Genomic DNA, 20,091 nt, shown 5'->3' on the forward strand with positions numbered 1-20,091 from the left:
ATATTCAGTGATTCGTAATAGGATATGCTAATAGAACAGGCTTTATGAGATCTGTTTCAGTACCTATTATGGTGCAAAGCAGTTACCTGTGATTTATTGTAATACAGCATTTATTCTGTCACACGTATATTCGAACTAGACAAAATGTTTTTACATCAGCCAACAAAGCAGTAGCCTATTCATAATTCCGTTTATATGCTGCATCAATTCCGCTTAATTAGTTATAGCCTACTCTCACGCATCTTCGGAATGTGTGTACCGTGTAGTTAAGGTCAGACTTCCAGAGCAACTTTAAGAATGGTTGTTTACTACTCCTATGGCGTCCCCTAGCCAGATGCGATTATAACTGCAGTTTAATAGGAAGGGCCTAATTTGGGAAGCTCTATGCGCTCCTACTACTGCTACCACAGCGGCAGCAGTACATTCAATTGGACATTTATCAAGTTATTATTTGAACTCATTATTGAAGATTCATTGGCTTTTGCGTTTGTACACAATAAATAGAAATGACCACCGGTGAATGACTTTAAAACTCATATAACACACATTTGTGTGTGTGTGTGTGTGTGTGTGTGTGTGTGTGTGTGTGTGTGTGTGTGTGTGTGTGTGTGTGTGTGTGTGTGTGTGTGTGTGTGTGTGTGTGTGTGTGTGTGTGTGTGTGTGTGTGTGTGCGCGTTACCCTCTTGTCAACGTATCATATTCTCAAAACGATTATTGCAATATGGGTTTTGTGAATGGGTAATGGTTATCATTATTGTGTTATTCTTCTGTGTTTCTACATAATATCCCCTGCCTATTTTTCCCGGTGCATTTTGCGGGGCCCTTTCCATCCCAAATTGGACGAGGGCTCGGCTACTTTTTATTCCACATCATCTATCCTGCCCGTAGCCATGGTTACCGTGCACAACATGGGATCACAACTCCTCCTCGACGACATAACATCACTTTCCGAGGCCTAGGCGCCACCCCCCCCCCCCATCCCCCCCCCCTCCCCCCCACTGCAATAGAAGTCATCCAAGACCCAGTCTCTCTCGCTGCCGTTGTGTTTCAGTGCTTAAAGGACTCTGTGGTTGAGGGGAAAAAAGTATTTTACCCTTGTTGGCGACTGAAGAACAAACCCTCTGGAATAGCAATCTAAACCGGGCACCATTCAAAAATTACTGGCCTCACCTTATTTCAAAGTGGCAGGTTTTCCCATAGCGGGTTTTAATCCCTCTCTCTTCTCTTCTTTTCCTTCACTCAGTTCCAGCTTCTCCTTGTCTTTTCCATTGCATAATTGTAGCCGCTATCCGTTGGTCCCTCGCCTCTGTCCAAAAGCTTAGAAGACTTTACAGAGTGTAGTCCCACCAATAATATGACTTCAAGTTTCCACTTATTGTGTGTCCTTAACCCTATATAGCCTACCGACAGTAAGGTTGTGATGGAGCTAGCACTTGTGCATGATGTCACCTTAACGTTTTGTTGATGCACACCCAGGCCTATGTGAATTTGGAAAGAGGAGATTTCATTATTCCAGGCCAGAGGGATATGAATGCGGCCAGGCCTGTGCTAGATCTTAAGAGGTCCTAAGAGGACAAACACACGAAGATACTACTACAATGTTATAACCCATCAGCAGCTATAAAAAACCTTTGTGAAGTTTTATTAACTGGCACAAAACACCGTTTTTTTTTTCCAATTTACTTTTATTCACATTATACATCTTTATGCATGTTAGTAGATGGATTTTGGAAAGAAGACAACGTTTTTTAATGAATGAATATTTATTAAACAAATCATAAAATTAATGCATTGATAATAACGTTTTTTCATTGAATATTTTTCATTTGTTTATCATCAATAATATATAGAAACAATAATTTATACAGTACATGATATCATAGCATCAGCCGTAAAACACATTTATCAATTTGGATTATAAATATGCATACAAATTGCCTTGTCGGCTGCGTGTTTCTTATTGGTTGTATTTTAGTGACATCACTGTACAAACAAGGAAGTCCTCGTCTCGTCCAGCTGTGGGATTTACCGCGAAGTTTAATACCAAACCACACATGGCGGACAAATACCCTAAATCTAAGCTGAAGAGAAAGAAATCCGCTGTGATCGAGCCTCAAGGGGACAGATACAAAAAAGATTCTTTGATGAAGTTTAGTATACCGTTCAATTCCCCTGATCTTACCAAAGAAGTAAAGACTGACAGGAGCAAAGGAAATAGGGGGTAAGAAAATGTAGGGCTTATTGCTGTTTATTCAACATTAACGGGCTTATACTGGCTCTATACTCTATAGGCTACATGTGATGGACACATTATATAAGGGATTTAAACAAGAAATACAAGCATGCCAGCTGTTAATTGAATGCAATGTAGCGCTGTACATCATCAGTAGTTTTGGAAAACTATAACGTATCGCCACAGAATCTAACATAAACTTCCCCGATTTGCAGAACAGTGTCTCCAACCCTACCATGGTGGACTCGAAACGATCTGAATTCGTCAGAAAAGCTATGGGCCAGCGCAATAGAGACAGTTCTCCCTTTCCTGGGTTCTGAGTACTGGGACCCCCTCCCAGAACCCTCCGCAGCGGTAAGATGCACTTGCCATCCATTTTATTTCCTCTATCTCTCTCTAGCTATAGCACCTATGGCGAAGCCCTGAGGGCCATAATAAGCAAAACTTAAGCCAATTATTCTTTGCAGCACTTTATTTAAAATCAGTATGTTGTCATTGCCTCAGTTCAAAATCCAATTTTAAATGACTATTCTCTTATCAATTGTTTCTAGACTTCCAGGAAGAGCGAACGCCAGCCACCCACTCCCGCCAATGAAGTCCCCCCTTTCCCTGAACCCTCCAGACCCCCAGGATCCCCTCTCCGAAGTCCCCCCCGACCCCTCGATACCCACTCCCCAGCGCAACCCGTCGAACCCTCACCCCCCGCTAGTCCTCCGGTGACCCCTCCTCAGGGCGGAGGAGGAGGTGGGCTCCAGGTCCCAGAGACCACAGCGGCCAGTCCCTCCTCCCTGGTGGTCTATTCACCACCAGGGAGGAGGGAGGACTCGAGACCAGCCCCGACCCAGAAGGAGGTCCCGGCTGGCAGAGAGTCGGTCCCTGAGAAGACGCGGCGAACGGGGGATCTCGCTGGCAGGCCGGTACGGCCATTCCCGCTTTGGGGCGGGTCCGCCGCCAGAGCTTGTGAGCTCCCCCCGGTGGTGCCCCCCTTTTCAGGGGAGCACCTGGCAGAGAGGGGGGAGACGATGGGGGGAGTGCAGGAGGCCACGTTGGATGAGAGGGTGGAGGAGGCGGGACCATCTGGGGCTCAGCGACAGGGTGGCGGCAAGGGGGATGGACCGAAGGAGGCGGAGCTAGGAGAAGGAGGGCGAGAACGAACCCAGTGTTGCCCCATGTGTACGCTGGTGTTCCCAAGCAGGTAATGGAATACGCACCTGGAGCATCATCTGACATTGTGTCTGTTCAGTCATTTAGCAACATGCATTTATCTACCATCATGTCCCTGAGTAGCAGGGAGTCAAACACCCAAACCAAAACCAACCAAAATTATTTTTTGAATTATGACACGAAGATGGGAAAAACAGATTTTGCCGATTGACTATTGCTAAGCAAATGACGGATGAGATTGCGGATTTGACAGACTTGTCATATCCCTTTGTCCACTTTAGTTTGATTGCGGTTTTTGGAAGGGATAATTCACCGGTTTCTCGACATTTGTGGGGACATGATCCCAGTGTCTTTCTAAAAACTACACCATTGCCGAATGGATCCCTATAGGATGTTTCCAATATAAGAGACAGTCAAATTAAAATGGTTTGATTACCTAGACCGGTATTGTCCTTTTTAAACTGTAAACTGTGTCCTGGTTATGGGTCAAGGAAACACATGCTGAGCTATCGAACTAAGGAACATCTTTTGAAAGCCTATTTCAGAAGATTTCTTTTGTATTTTTTTGAGACAGTTTAGTTGTCTTTATTGATGGGTTTATTCTCTAAACAGAGAAAAAAATAAACACAGATGCCTTCACTACAACCTTGGCCGTTTCATATAAGTGCTGGTAGATTATTACATGCTGTAACGTAGCAGGGTGTATTCAGATCGCTGTGTTCAGCACATTTTAAAATGCTCTCAAAAGAGCAGGAGGACCCCTCATGTTTTCCTCCCCCCACTGTGTGTGTGTGTGTGTGTGTGTGTGTGTGTGTGTGTGTGTGTGTGTGTGTGTGTGTGTGTGTGTGTGTGTGTGTGTGTGTGTGTGTGTGTGTGTGTGTGTGTGTGTGTGTGTGTGTGTGTGTGTGTGTGTGTGTGTGCGTGCGCACATGCTGCGTCCTAGCTCCACCAACCAGTAGTGTGTGTATTCCACCAGTAATTCCCTTGACAGGAGTGTGTGTGTGCCTTGGCTCGTTTCGGCGGTCACTTCATGGATGTGTGTGTGTGCGTGCTAGCTTCACTAGTTGTGTGTGAGTGTGGGCATGCGCTAGCTCCACTAGTAATGTCCTGGCTGTCTCCCTGTGACTCCCCAGGTTCAGCCAGATGGACTGTGACAGCCACCTGGCCCAGTGTCTGTCCGAGATGAACGTCGACATGGCCTGGTGAGAGTGGCTATTGGATGGGGTGGGGGGTTGGCCCTGGCCCTCCCCCAACCAATAGGGTTGGCCCTGGAACCCTCCAAACCAATCAGGTACAACCTTCCCATCACTGCCACATTCTGCAGGAATTACGGACATCCCCAGGGCACACTGGGTATGTCCTTACCCAGCATCAAAATACATTTTCTTTAACATTGTTTAATAGATTGGTGGAGAATATCAACTGTCTCGACAAGCAACCGATGTTAACTCTTTGTCACTACCTAGAGTTCTTACATTTAAACACGATGTATAGGCTACATGTTATTGTGTTTTGTCTGAGGTTGATCTATCCTAGTTAATTCCGTTGTTTGTCTTTTTGCATTGTTGTTAATATGTCTAGCGTGCTAATGCGCTAGCACGCTACATTCGCCACGATACTAGGTTTCTAGGGCATTGCTAGGGTGTCCTGGGCCGTTGCTATGGTGTTCTGGGTCGTTTACGTGGGTTCTGTATCACCCAGTCTATGCTCTATTGTGCAGAAGGCGAGAAATGCAAATCCCATATGTGTGTCTATTTGAAATCAATTTAGCGTCGGAAATGGAAGTTAATTCCCCCAGCCTAGCTTTGTGGCAATACAATAAACGTGAACTTGAACCTTGACTCGGTTACCGTTAGGAATTTACTTTGTTAGGTGTTGATACCACAAACCGTAGGAGGAGATGTGTGCCAAAAATCTGGCAGATAAGACATAAGAACAATGCCTTAACGTAAGCCACAGAAGAACAACATAAGTAAGTATAATCCAATTGGATGTGGGAAGACTTGGGAATCAGCTCACTACTTTCCCACTAGGTGATCCTGAATGCATTAGCCAGAATGCACTCAAGTCAGTTGTTGATCTTTTTGGGGTTATTCTGCTTTAGACATTTTGTATAGATTACTTTGGGAAGGGAGTGATGCTCTCAAGAGAAGAGACAGGCTGAGATGGCTCCTTTTTTAAACTTGGTCCTTCAAAAGCTTCTTGTACTTTGTTCAAGCCTGATAGTGGGCAGCACTACCAATACATTTGCTTAGAAAAACAATGTCCTTTTTTTCTTTAATTAATTGTAATATAAGGGATATTTTTGGTTAATCTTATCCAAATCAGTTAATTTAATGAGTACACCTTATCGATGCAAAATATGAGGAAGGAAAACTGCTAAACAAACCTGGAACTGAGTTGGTAGCTGAGTGACTATTGTGTTCGAATCCCAGTAGACCGGTTGTCAGTTAGATGCTAAATTCCCTAATTTACCTTGAAGTTATTATGATTAAGGAAATTTACTGGACTTTCTTTTTGTGCCCCTCATTTAAATACCATCTTGTTGTTTGTAAGTAAACCTACTTATTAAGTAAACTTTCATTTTTAACCACACCCAATGCTTTGTTTTTCCACTTCCCTACACAACTCTACCCCAAAATGAATCACTAATCGTTAGCTTAATTATTTTGATTTCTGTGCCTATTTCTTTTAACTTTTGTCACACATTTACAAAGACACACACACACACACACACACACACACACACACACACACACACACACACACACACACACACACACACACACACACACACACACACACACACACACACACACACACACACACACACACACACACACACACATTTATTTGAACTGCTGCAGTACACAAAAAACGGATGCTGTTCACAGAAAAAAACGGTATTTGTTTTATAATTACAGATATTTACAGAGATGCATAATCAAAGCAGAATAAAGTACATACAGCCAGCAAATGTTAGAACGCAATAAATCATCATGGAGCACATTTTTGTTTAATGAAATGTTTTTTCATTAAGCAAACGTTACGTTACTTTAAAATGGCGGCCACTGGGTTGTCAGATGAGGACTCTCAGGTTGTCTTATTGGTCCCTTGAGTAAAACAATGCAACCGGATCTTCTGTTTCACAATTAGACAAAACAAAAGCGTTTGACGGGATTTGACAATGAAAAATAAGAGTGCGAAAGAGATCAACTCAATTTTTTTTAATTTATATACTTTTCAGCCTTGCTGCCTAGGACTGTGTGTATGTGCGTGAGTGCCTGCACGTTTTCTTGTGGTTTGTGGCTAATCAGTGATAGCACCTTATCTTACACAACCCACACACAGGCTTAAGATAGCCCCTTGGGCTACTACAGAAGCCTTTGACTCGGGACCAGTTTATTAATCCTATTACATCACTATCAAATTAGCACGGGTCAAACGTGATCAAATGGGGCACTAAATGCTGGGTTGAATATTTTAAAAAGGGCAAAAATGAATGCATTTGATGAGGGTGGGAACCATTGTTAAGCCCCCTGCGGCGTTATCAGTGCACTTGATGGCGTGAAACATTGGGATGACAAAGAAGTGCTAGGGAGGTTTCGTCATATCCTTATGTCCTTAAAGAGCAACTACACGCCAAGACCACAGTAGGGAGTTTGCCGCCACCTAGTGGTGAATCCTGTTGAGGTCAAAAACGTGCTTGGTTTGTCTCGGTACTTTGTGATGTAGTAACCCATCCAAAAAAAAAATACTTACACTATTAAAAACTCAATAATTTGCTTACATCACAGAGTACCCTTGGTGTACTATGGCTTGTGCCAGTGGCACTCTGTACAGTACATACATCAAATGTAAAACGGGAGTAAGCTTGGGAACCACTAGCTTATCGTAGTCAATCAACTTATCTAATTATGTGCCTCAAGCAAACCAACAGGTGGATTTGTTGATTTAAAAAGCAAGACAAAAACACTTTTTGTTCATCAGACCATTCGACAGTACTAAAGTGTGCCCTGATGGATTTTGGCAGCAAATTCACAAATGTGGTCATTTGTTCAATCGCTCTCCAACGTGGTAGTGGGGGGCCGTAGGGTCCTGATACCCGCAGTACCACCCTCCTCCGGTATCACCCCAAGCACACATGCGGATGAATGCACCCTCGTCACAGAGTAGTACACGCCAGTAACAAGAGCGCCCGTGACTCATTCTGCTTGGAGCAGGATATGGGAGGCTGAAACCTTTTTTAAGAAATGGCATTTGGGATTTGGCATTTAGATACCCATTTGCGAGCAGAACGTCCACCTGCCAAGCATCATGGTACCCACCACGTTCTCGTCACTCTGGTGGTCACGGCTGTTGGTCGAGGGACCAAACACCCAAACCAAACCTCACGAACAGCCTTGTGTCCGGTGACGCACGCCATCACAACAACTGTTGCTTCTGAGCGTTAGCTATGGTTACCTGATCCAAAGCATCGATTGCACAAGCCAAGCTGTTCCCTTGTTGTTGTTTTTTACCATTTAGTCATTCAGACGTTGCTTTTCCAGAAGCAACTCAGTTGTTTGAAACCCACTGTTTGACTGGACCATCCTACTCTTTCCGGTTTACTTCCAAAGTTTGGTTATTTGTTACAAACAAGACCAGACCTCGATCTTGCAAGTCGAGGAAAACTCAATGTTGGGGTAACAGGTCCTCCACAGGTCCTAACAATCCGTCGTTCTAGTCTCTGTAAGTCCCAGAGTGCTCTGTCCATGGTTCTTGTCGTGACATTTAATTTATAGTATTAAGTAGTATACTTTGTAAGCATTACTCTCTCTGCCCATCGTGACCAAAACCCTTTATATCACAGTTGTGCTAGAATTTTCCCAGACTTACGTGAGCTAATAAACTGAAGTCAATTAGATTCTGGACCTCAAATCAACATTATAAGTGGTTTGTATTTTATTATGTTTGTTTTTTAGACCAGCTAATGTGATACTAGCTAACGACCTATACAGCGATTAGGTGTAATCAGAGAGATGACGCATACTGTAATTGGATCTTCGAGGCACTTCTTAAATAAAATGTCTTCCACTTGTTTTTAACAATATTATTCTTTTTATGTAAAGATGATGCTGATTTGGAGAAAAACAAAACAATAAAAACGATCATGGTTGAAAATGTGCCACTTGCATCAATAGAAAGGCAACCATTTTAGATTCACTACCTACATTATTATACACAATAACTTATCAGGTTGGTTTTTTCCTTTGTCATTGTACATTCTTTTTACGTTGAAGTCCTCGCCCCTTTAAAAGGGACGAAAAAAACCCAGATTTTCCAAAAGTGAAATAAATAAAAGTGCACATTAATGTTCAGCTTCTGACATACAACTGTCATTTTTTCCGGCGCTAGGCGGGTTGTTTGCGACGATGACTACAACAGCGCCTTGAATTCCACACCGAACTTTCAACGCGGCCGGTCGTGTCGACATTCGATCCGGCAGCGAAAAAAAAAAAAAAAAAAAAAAGACAAAAATGGCAAGAGTTCTGAGTATGTGTATTTGTGTGTGTGTGTGTGTGTGTGTGTGTGTGCCGGCTGGGGGAGGGGGGGGTTCGGTAGCTGGGGCATGTTCTCGTAGTCCCATCCTCCAGCGTTTTTTGTGTTTCCACTGCGCTATGTCACCAAACGGAGTATGGCACCCCCTACCAGTGGAGTGCAGTACTGCTATGACCAGATCAGGATCTGCTCCGAGCTCCGGGGGCCCTCCGTATGGCTCCAGTATCAGAGATGAGAGGGGGGTTGTGTGTGTGGTGGGAGGGTGGGAGGGGTTCGATTCCCCTGCTCCACAGTATTTGAGAGAGAGAAAGTTGGCGAGTGAGTCAGTTTTGGCCGGGCGAGGCAGCTTGGACAGACAGTAGGTGGGCGAAGCATGACATGTCCCTCCCTCTCTCTCGCGCTCTCTCTCTCTCTCTCTCTCGGTGCTCTCTCTGTGTCTCTCGGTCCCTCTCGCTCAGTGCTGTCCTCATACAGACTCTTCAGTGGAGAGCAGCAGGGGGTTGATGTATTCGAAGCCCTCAAACTCCGACTGGTCTATTCTCTTGATGACGTCCCTGCAAGACACACACGAGGGGGAATAAGTCACTGCGACATGGATACTGTTAGTCATTCCCTCATTCACTTTGTGTTGGGATCGTGTGTGTGTGTGTGTGTGTGTGTGTGTGTGTGTGTGTTGCATGCGTAGGTGTGCTCGCTAGAGGAACACTCGTCAGTATGAAGGTGATGTGCGTCTAGTTAAAGGCCTCTTTCACAGGGTTACCACATAACTATTCCCAGTATATTAAAGTACATTTATACACAAAGGACATTTTGTTAACATAGGCTGATGCTATACAACCACCAAAACTGTACAAACGTGTGAAGAGCAATGTATCGACACAAAAACAATACATAAGGTGCATACCAATGTGGAATCAAAGTATATCATAGTGCTGTGTGACGAAGGCACAGCTGCTAGCCTAGCATGTAGCCTAGCCTTCGTCCTTGGCGGGCTAGCCACCTATGGCAGGGTACAGTGTAACACGGGAAACCAGACTCATCTACTGGTTCAACCATGGTGACTTTCCCTAATTCCCCTGGACTGGAATAAACCTTGTCACCTTGTGACTGTACCTTGTGACTGTACCTTGTTGTTCAATTCACTCATCGTTAGTTTGTTTGTTTACGGTCATACAGTTTTTCCACAAAAACCGAGAACCTTGAATCAGCCCCAATCCCAGTGGTGGGCTAATAGCAAATTACATCATTCCACTAGTGCTCCTGTTTGGCTAATCTGTACCCAGGCAGTTCCGGACTCAGTGTTCGCTGAATCTCTCTTATCTCACGAGGGGCGTTCTCCGCCCGGGAAAACGGGGAGATGGAGAGCAAACAAAGAGAAGGAGGGGATCTCACACACACACAGCCACACACACACACACACACACACACACACACACACACACACACACACACACACACACACACACACACACACACACGTGCCCACGCAAACATACACACACACTTACAGCTTAGATGAATCATGGGTAAAAGGACGGAACGCTGTGAACTGCTCTCTGATTGGCTGAGGAAAAATAAATGCTTTTCCTTGGCGACCCTGCTGCAGCCTCCAGTGTAGCAACAGGCTCTTTCCTAATCTCCAGTGGGTTTGTGTGTGTGTGTGTGTGTGTGTGTGTGCATGGTTGTGTTTGTGCATGTGTGCGTGTATGTGTCTGTAAATGTATTTACATGTTTGTGTACGTGTGTGTGTGTCTAAAAATGTATGCGTGCGTGTGTATGTTTGCATGGGGTGTATATATGTGTGTGCGTGTGTGTATTGATGCATGTGTGTGTGTGTATGTGTACGTGTGTAGCAGTGAGCAGTGGGAGGCGATGGAGCCGGTGCCCAGAACAGCAAGTCACTTTGGCTACGAGGGTCTTGGATAGCATTCTCTCTCTCTCTCTGGGCACGCTGCTTCCTACCTCCCCTGTGTCCCAGTCGAGTGGGGTCTCCAACCTCGGGGCCAAGGACAACGCTGAGCCCCCCAGCACATAAAGGGGCCAGTGTTCTCCCAGTGTGTCGGTCTGTGTTCCAGGGTCTGACCGGCGGACAGAACTCCTATATTGTTCTTCTGAGCAACAGCGGCCGTGTTCACCGGCCTGTTGTGCGAGCCCCATGTCGGATACTTCCAGAGCAGAGAGAGACAATAAGAAGGTTTGTTTGTTTCGTGCGTCTTGGCAGTCGGCCGCGAGGGGCCGGAGCCGAATGAGGGAATACAGGAGAAAAAAGGAAAAGAAAAGGGAAAGAAAAAGATTGAACGAGCAAGGGAAAGGCTTGGGGGGCGACCAAAACAAACACAAAATGTCTTCCTGGTTTATTTTTTTTTCTTCTTCTGCATTTATTTATTTTCCCCCCACGAGTTTGAAAGCATTAGCAGATGCTTTGTGAGAAGCAAGGGATTAGTACAGAGGAGGAAGAAGGAGAATGAGGAGGATACATGAGGAGGAGAAGGATGAGGCTAGGGGGAGGAAGAGGAGGAGAGGCGGTAGAGGTAACAGCGGATTGGGAGGAGGAGGAGGCGGCGGCTATGGAGGAGTTGGAAGAAGGATTAGAATGAGGAGGAAGAGGAGTCAGAGAGGAACGAGGATGATAATTCGGAGGGGGAGGAGGAGAGTGAGGAGGAGGAAGAGATAGTCAAAACGAAGATGAGGAGTAGTACAGGTGGAGGGTGACGAAGAGGAGGAATTGACTAGAGGAAGGGTGTAGGAGGGGGGGAGGATGATGGCGCTCACGGTTATGTTTTTCACTCCGCTGAAAATGACGTTGTTATTCCTAGTTTTCCACCATGTTGTTCCTCCTGGGTTCAGGAGTGGTTTATTGGAGCAGATGAACTCAGAGCCCCAGAGTGGGACCGCTCTCTCAGGTCAGAGCCCTGCAGGTTGAGCGGCGGGCGGTCCGGGGAGTTATTGGTTTTGGACCGAGCCGAGAAGCAGAGATGAGAGAACACAACATCCTAGCCCGGGCCTTCACTCCGACCATGATGAAGATGAGGAAGACGACGACGATGATGATGATGATGATGATGATGATGAAGTCAGGATGCTGGCACATGTCCTAACTCCAACCGCTTTGTCCCTTCCTCCCCTCTCTCTCCCTCCATCCCTCCTTCTGTACCTCTCTCTCTACCTCCACGCCCGCCTCTACCTCGATCCCTTCCTCCCTCTCTCCCACCCCCTCCTCCCTCCCTCCCACCTCCCACCCTCCCTTCCTTTTGTCCTCTGCCAAAACCCATCAAACGAGCCAGTGAGTGGGGGGCGGGGGAGGGGGAGGGGCTGGAGGAGCTCAGAGGGGGGGTCTGCGTCGGCAGGCTTCGAGTGGCTTCTTTCACGGTGCCCTCCTCTCCTCTCGGAGCTGTAATGGGTGACATCAGCCCACTCTCCAGTGGAGGGGAGGCCAGAGAAAGGAGGGAAAGAAAACAGAACTAGGGCGGAGGGAGCGAGACGGGACGGGTCACCAAGTGGCCTTTTGATGTGCACGCACATTTGATGCCAGTGTGTTCTTCTCTCCCCCAACCACTCTAACACCTCCCTCACTCTCAACCCCAAAATATATATGAGAATGACGTTTAGGTTTTTTTGCACAACGTTGTCTAGTTAGACTGTGGTTACACTGAGAGATGGGAGGGAAGGAATTCCTTATTTCAAGCATATTATCGTGGTATAAGAATGATTTAAACATGCGTAATAATGTGTTAAAATGGAGCGAGTCGGTAGATTCTGACCACATGGTTTGGGAATTACGAATCTCGTATCTCTTTCCGATGGGAAGAGATCAGTTGGTAGCAGAAACCAGGGCAGGCGCAGTACCTCCAATTGAAGCATAGGTGGTGCTGTTCTTCTGTTTTAAATGTAGCATTAGGCTACTCTTTAACCCTCTGTCCATGACCACTTTAAGGCTTGGAATAATTTTGTCAAAATAGATCCATCTATAAAAGCCAAACGTCAGCAAACACCGACATATGAAAACATCATCCGTCTTTAGTGCTTGGCTTCTATTTTGCGACAGCACCAAAAAAAAAAAAAGCCTCCAGTTTAATTTTGACTTTCTTTTGAAAACCATTGGTTGACACAACGGAATCAAATGACAACACCGTGGAACAAAAAGTATTTGCTGGAACGATAGACAAGCGGGAGTTGAATAAATAACAGTTTCACATGGCCCAGTGAGCTGCACTGGGCCAGAACTGGAAAAGGTCCTCAGAGCTGGGAGGCTGGGGGGAATATAGAACCGTACTGGTTCTACTGCGCCACCTGCAGTTTAAACCCTCAAACGGGCCGCTCTCATTGGTTATTAATCAGATACAGGTCTGCTCGTAGGTCCGTAAGCTCTGTTCTCCTTTAAACTGTTTAGTTTGTTTCTTTTCGTGGAATTGTATGTGCTTTAATAATGTTCTAAAATATGTGAAAGTTCTAAACAAAGGATCATTATGAATTACAGTTTCACTCCTCGCTCACGGATCAATGGGGGGACTTACTGGTCGTCGGGCGTGAGCTGGACCGGCTCGTTGGTGAACTGGGTGTCAAAGTTCTCCAGTCCGTAGTCGTCTGTGATCTGAGGCTTGAACGGGGGAGTCACCTGCTTCTTCTCCAGCTGAGGGGGGGAGAGAGCACATTTATTAAATGCTTATGAATCTGAGAAGCTTTTCAGCAGCAGTGAGTTGGGTTCATTAGGGTCCTCGTCTCTCAGGGAAGACGAACGGACTGCAGGGTTTCTGTAGCTCGTGCTCAGGAATTCACGCGCCTAAGGTGTCAAAGTTGGCTTCATTCTGAGAAGGCTCACAAATCCGATTTTCAATGAAATCGGGGTCGCATCGTAATTGTTTTTGACCAATCAATAGCAGTACCTAATATACTCATCCTGGGGTCCACAAATAACATAAAACATACAAATAAAAACGAAAATAAAAACATAGAATGTATAAACATTAGACAATTGTAAATTGAAATGATTAATTTAAATGAATGAATGATTCTTAAACTTGTTGAAGATGGTGTGGGTTAGAATGTGCTAGGTATTTATTACACGGCTCTTCTCAATGCCGTGGAACGCTCCGTTCACTTGCATGGGCCCTTCACAACTTCCGGCGGTGAATTATATTTGATAATTCACCGTTGCTAAGTATAATTGACCGCTGTCCAGGAAAACAAAGGATTTTTTGCCTCTGATGACGTCTTTGGAATCACTCCGCAAGTAGTCCGGTAACTTGTTCAACCCCAGCGTCTTCGGTTGCTAAGCGACGTCAACGTCTTTGGCAGACTATTTCTCTGCTGATCAACACTACGTTACAAATAAATTGTAAAAAGACACACCTTGAAGTTATTATTTCATTCTGGCAAGTAGCCGTGTAATAAGCGGGATAATGTATAGAACGTCGCCGGTCATTATCGAAAATAAGCCCCTTCAGGGCGAGGCAAGACACCTTCGCTGCGGGGCAGTGTCGCCCTGTCGGGGCTTATTTTCCCGATAATGACCGGCGTTCTATACATTATCCCTTACATATACATGGTATAAAGTTCAGGGTTTCTATAAATCCCATAGTAGCTGTCACAACTTTCCCCTTACTCTGCCTTTTCCTCTTTCTGTGTCTCTCTATCATTACCCCTTGTTTCATCTCTGCTTCTCTATCGCCACTCTTTCTTTTCTTTCCTCACCTTCACTCCCCTGCTGTCACCCTCTCGCCCATCACTTTTCACCTGCGGCACCCTCCAATATCCCCTCACTCTCTCTTTCTCTCGCACTCTCTCTCTCCTGTGTATGTTTATCTCTTGTGTTGCCAATACTTTCATCTTGTCTCATGTAACTCTTCAATGGCTTCTCTCGCCCTCCCTCTCTCTCTATCACACCTCCCTCTGATGTGGCACTAGGCAGGGCGAGCACTGTTTGTTGGTAATGAAGTCTCTCTCTCTCTCTCTCTCTCTCTCTCTCTCTCTCTCTCTCTCTCTCTCTCTCTCTCTCTCTCTCTCTCTCTCTCTCTGGTACAGGAAGTGGCCTGGGGGCCAGAAGGGAACATAAAAGGGTTGAGGGGAGCGGGACCCCGGGTTTCAGAGGGAGGCCAGGGGTCCTGAGATCACAGCACCTGTCAGACCCACTGAGTGTGTGGGTGTTTGTGTGTGTCCTTGCGTCTGTGTGCATGCGTATGTGCGTGTCTGTACGTGTGAGAGAGAGTGTGTGTGAGTGTGTACTGTATATAGGAGAAAGAATCAACAGCCCTGGTTGATTTAACTGCTGCTCTTCTACATTTTCTGACTTTAGTTTTTTGTTATTTTTTCTTATTGTAGTAGTGTTCTTGATTTCTACTACTGCACGCAAAGGAGTTACTCATTAAAAAGAAGCACATATACACAAAGACACACACACACAACACAGACATATGTACAAAAGTCCCCCCCTTCATCGCCTTTCAAATCCCACCCGGTCGATTCCTCCCTCAACATTTCTTTGTCTGCATGTCAAAGGCCAAACAATAATGCGCCGATAGAACAGGGTTTTATCTAATCTTCCATCACCAGGGCAACTTTTTACAAGAGCATTCAAACAGGAAGTTAGTGCCTCTGCCCTCAGGCAGACCACACTGTGTGCGTGTTAGTGTGTGTGTGTGTGTGTGTGTGTGTGTGTGTGTGTGTGTGTGTGTGTGTGTTTTCTTCTGTTTATGTGGAGGTTGCGTGAGTGTCCTTGAGTCCACATGCATTGTGCGTGTGTATATATGTGTGCGCGCCGCCATGCGTACGTATGTGTGTGTCTGTGCACCCGCGTGCACGTGTGTGGGACAGTAGTAGCCGGGCGGCAAATGATATTCAAGCATGTCTCCCCCCCTCCCCCCCTACCCCAACCCCCTCCCTCCCTCCCTCCCTGGAGAGTGGCATGTCGGTGATTAACATTAATATTAATATGAATGCAGCCGTCAGGAACATGAGACGGGAGATAAGCAGCGTGTCAGGTGTGCGGGCCCCCGGGAGCCCCTCAGAGAGAGACGCAGCCCCCCCCCCCCCCCCCCCCCCCAACGACAACAACTCTCTACACTCTCTACTGCACCCCTTTCAGGTACGCGGGGTGACAGGGTGAGGGTGCTTGGGTGGGAGGAGCTGCCATGTTGTGGTGTTGACAGGGTGACGGTGGGGCGTTTTTTTTTTTTTTTTGCCCTTGATGTCATAAAGTCGCGCTCAGCGTTTGTGTTGCGCTTGATGGGTCGGCCCTGTCAGTGCTCGTTAAGACTGCTTTTATTAGTCTGTTTTTATACGGATCCCCACCACACACACACACACACACACACACACACACACACACACACACACCCCTCAATGCTTGTTGGCTCGTTAGGTGTTAACTGTGTGATACACAGTAGTCGAGTATTCCCTGGGACAGGTGGTAATGAAGTCCGTCCAGTGAGTTCAGGGCATGGATTTTTGATTGGGGTCTTAGTTCACCTAGACTGGGTTCAGAGTTAACCTAGACTCTGCATATCGCCCCCCATCCCACCGTCCTGCCACTTAATGTACGCACTTATTGTATGTCGTACTTAGTTACAGTACTTTGTCGTGTAACATCTTATCCTAGCTATCTTTGTTGCATACGGGAGATGGGTTTACCTAGTGATTGTTAGTGCTTTGCACCTGTACCGACAGCAATATATTGTTTCACCTACTTCTGAGAAATGTACTTATTGTGAGTCGCCTCATTGTAAGTACTTATTGTAAAGGGTCTGCTAAATGCCCTAAATGTTAATGTCTTCTAGGCGGGACACATCATCCCTAAAATCACCAAACACAGAATCTCATCTCCAAGATTCTGCCTTTAAAGGATCTTTCAAGTTTTTGGATTCTGCTATTGATATCATACGGTATTCCAGAATGCCTTTTTCTTTATAAAAACAAAATAAAAAAACGTCCAGGAATATTGGACGGTGTTTCCACAGAGGGGAACGTTACTTGATGGGGTGATAAGATATCCGCTGCGTGATTGGTTGAGGTGGAAGCAGTCTGAAAACGATCCAGACTATCTGAAAGGGTGTCCCCGTCTTCTACACCATCTTGTCTGTACTTCATGCGCAGCGGCTGCATTCATGTCCTCCTGCAGGTCATCTTAGTCTAATGTACCCCCAGGTGCTGGCTGGCCTCGTTTCAGCACAGACCCGCTCCCTCGGAGGTTATATATAACACGACGGGCCGTCCTTTAATGCAGAGCACAAAGGACCTTGTATAGGGCGACAAAATGTCGTCCAATATATAAATAATAATAAAAAATATAAATATATACATACAGTGGGGACGGGATGGTCTAGTGCTAAGCGTGTTCAACTAGCAAGATAAACCTCAACCCTACCTGCTCCTAATGTAGTTCACATCTGATGAATGACTGAATACTGAATACACTGGTGTGTATAGTAGATTGGTTGCGTCTCCTAAAAAACGATGTTATCCAGGTTTGATTATCTTTTGCGATTCAGTCAGTTCGACCATCGTTGCCTTTTCAACATTTAACACGCACGCACAAAGACACACACCCGCACACACACACACACACACACGCGCACACACACACACACACACACAGACATAGGGATTGATCCACTGAAAGCAAAGTTTCCAGATGCAGGAAGTTGGAAGTGATGGCGGTTGTGTGAGAAGGCGCTCCCCTATCATCATTAGCCGAGCCTTGCAGAGAGGTGTGCTGAATATTGTATGGACCCCCATTCCACTTTCATGTTGCGTTCAAACACCCATGTACGTCACTCCCACGCCACCGATCAAGCAACTTCTGCTTTAAAGCACACACACACACACACGCACGCGCACACACACACACACACACAAAGTCGAGCAGTGTGTGTGCGCATATGATTAGGAATTCACTTTTATTTGTGCTGTTGCTGTGAGAGAGGGCAGACTGTGCACCATGTCTACAACCGTCTCATCCATTTTTTAACACACACACACAGACACACACACGCACACATGCACGCACACAACAAAGGGCCCTGATGATGGTGATGACGTTAAGACAAACAATAGAAGCTGACTGTCATTTTTGGTTATTTAAATTCCTCATATCACAGACAACTGTTGTAAAATTAAAATACTCAAATTAATTCAGATCATAAAGCCAAACAAAGAACGAATTGTTGGATTGTGGTTGCTGAATTACCATGGGATCTCGTTTAAATATTGGAATGCCGCTCAACAACTGTACAGTAGATCCTTTCTCAAAAATAGCTTGCTATGTACAGGAAAGCATTAGCATAGTCGGGTACCACATTGCCCCCCCCCAACCCTGAGGAGACAGTATCTTAAGGAAAAGAAGTGGTCGCCCCGGTAACCAGAGGGATGGATGGCTAGTTTGATCCTCAGCCACACATTGCTAAATGCTGAACTGCCTATGAGCAGCAAGCCCCACCCCTGTCCCACCCTGACTGTTGGCTACCGTGCACGGCCAGAGACATGCTTGTCCACGTGTGAAAGGGTGAATCTGTGTAAGAATGTATGACATGGTGAATGTCTGACTGGTGTATGTCTGAACAAGTCTGTGGGACTATCAAGGCATGCACGCATGAATGTGTGTATACATCTGTGAACTTGTAAATGTTTGCATGTGTGAAGGTTTGAGTGTGTGAATTTATGATTGAATGAATGCATGTCTGTTTGTGTGGGTGAAAGGATGAACGTGCAGACAGCCCGGATAAGACTGTCACCGGGTGAACTGTCTTTCTGTTTATAGGCTGTGGGGTCTCACCTGCTCCCAGTCGATGGTGCGGAAGAAGGTGTGAGACTTGATGTCCGTGAAGCCCGTCTCCACCTGGCACCCCAGCCGCTCCTTCGGGTCCTGGGGAGGAGACACAGGTCATGTGACCACCCTGGTTCCATTGTCTGTGTGATCTTCAAACCTTTGGCTGGATTCACATGTGTGGTTTTCTGTCTGGATCTAATGTTCGCTGTATGCCACTTGGGATAAAACCGTCTGCTAAAGGAAATGTTGAATAGTAGATTGTCTTTATTAGCATTGTGCGAGCCAGTAGTGTAGTGCTAGACACACTGTGTTTTTCATCGTCTTTCAAGCACAACATGAATCTCTTGTGTTGGTTTGTATCCATGGTTCACACCCTCATGTGGGAAATCAGTCAGTATGGGAAATATATACATGAAGAGGACATGCTTATTAATTGTATAAATGATTAAAGCCTGGATTTAATCATTTAAAAAAACTTGTAATAGCACAAAGTTGAATTAATATTTTGTTTTAATCAGCTGGAAGTTAAAGGAAATCTGCTATTTTAGTTTTTTTTATAATGATGTGAATTATTTAATTCATATATATATTTTCTATATCACATCGAGTTTTTGAATGAACAATAATTGGCAATAAGGGTGAGGTACAGCCTTACTAAAACAATATCACAAATACACAAAATGCTACTAAAGTCATTAAATAATCATAATAAAGCACTGCATGAAATAATGAACTAAAGCATCAGCATTTTGTGTTGAGGCGGCCAGGACCACCGCCCCAACGTCAAACTCTCCCCCATTAACTCCCCCCTCCCCCCCGTATCGCCTGTGGCATCAACCCCGCGGTACACATGGTTATCTGCGTCTGCTCAAACCACTCCCCCCCCCCCCCCCCCCCCAGTTGATTACGAGAAGGGGCAGGGTGATGGGCCAACGTAAACACGTGCTCCACGCTCAAACCCAGATCCACACACAAACCAACACACAAACACCCTAAGGCTTGAGGGTTAAACAGGGGGCTGTAGTAGACCAAACAGACCTGCCATCCACTTATCCTACAGCAGGTCTCTCACAGAACGAACAACATCTTCCTTTACCAAACTGTCTCCTAATCCCACTCGTGTTAATGGGACTGACCCACTTTCAATGGCGTGAGCGTTATTATGTGCATATTGAGCAGAATGCAGAAGGGCTGAGATGGCGTTTAGAGCTTATCGTACTTCTATAATGGGAAGTCTACGTACAGCAGGATGTTGGACAGAATGCAAGAGGAGGGCTGATTGGACGAGATCATCCAAAAACGACAAACCAAGTACCATTTCCATCCAGCTGTATGTGTTAGGGATCTGTGTGCTAGCCAGCGGTGAGTTAGTGAACTGTGTCCTAGCCAGCTG

The 20,091-nt window shown here is 45.6% G+C and overlaps 2 protein-coding genes across 15 annotated transcripts in view; one reads left to right on the forward strand and one right to left on the reverse strand.

Moving 5' to 3' along the window:
- The first annotated feature begins 1,972 nt into the window (after window positions 1-1,972).
- On the forward strand, window positions 1,973-19,180 carry si:ch73-70k4.1 (proline-rich protein HaeIII subfamily 1). 4 transcript variants are annotated; one of them, XR_009526707.1, is made up of 5 exons: window positions 1,973-2,221; window positions 2,449-2,587; window positions 2,785-3,428; window positions 4,531-4,688; window positions 14,960-19,180. XR_009526707.1 is itself a non-coding variant. In XM_060057515.1 (4 exons), the coding sequence occupies exons 1-4, from the start codon at window positions 2,055-2,057 to the stop codon at window positions 4,601-4,603; spliced, it is 1,023 nt and encodes a 340-aa protein (XP_059913498.1). In that variant the 5' UTR covers window positions 1,973-2,054; the 3' UTR covers window positions 4,604-5,238. The 4 variants fall into 4 exon arrangements, 1 of the variants encoding a protein (XP_059913498.1); XR_009526708.1 differs by having other exon boundaries at window positions 15,877-19,180; XR_009526706.1 differs by lacking the exon at window positions 14,960-19,180 and adding an exon at window positions 8,795-8,877.
- The window catches only part of prkcz (protein kinase C, zeta), a 73,525-nt gene continuing 59,718 nt past the window's right edge, over window positions 6,285-20,091 (reverse strand). For all 11 annotated transcript variants that reach the window (XM_060057234.1, XM_060057224.1, XM_060057308.1 and 8 more), the window contains 3 exons: window positions 18,705-18,794; window positions 13,453-13,568; window positions 6,285-9,492 (listed from right to left, as the gene is read on the reverse strand). In XM_060057234.1, coding sequence (XP_059913217.1) covers window positions 9,405-9,492; window positions 13,453-13,568; window positions 18,705-18,794 — 294 coding nt within the window. In that variant the 3' untranslated portion in view covers window positions 6,285-9,404. The remainder of the gene's footprint in view (window positions 9,493-13,452; window positions 13,569-18,704; window positions 18,795-20,091) is intronic.

This window comes from Gadus macrocephalus, chromosome 1, assembly GCF_031168955.1.
Source record: "Gadus macrocephalus chromosome 1, ASM3116895v1".
Classification (NCBI taxonomy): Eukaryota; Metazoa; Chordata; class Actinopteri; order Gadiformes; family Gadidae; genus Gadus; species Gadus macrocephalus.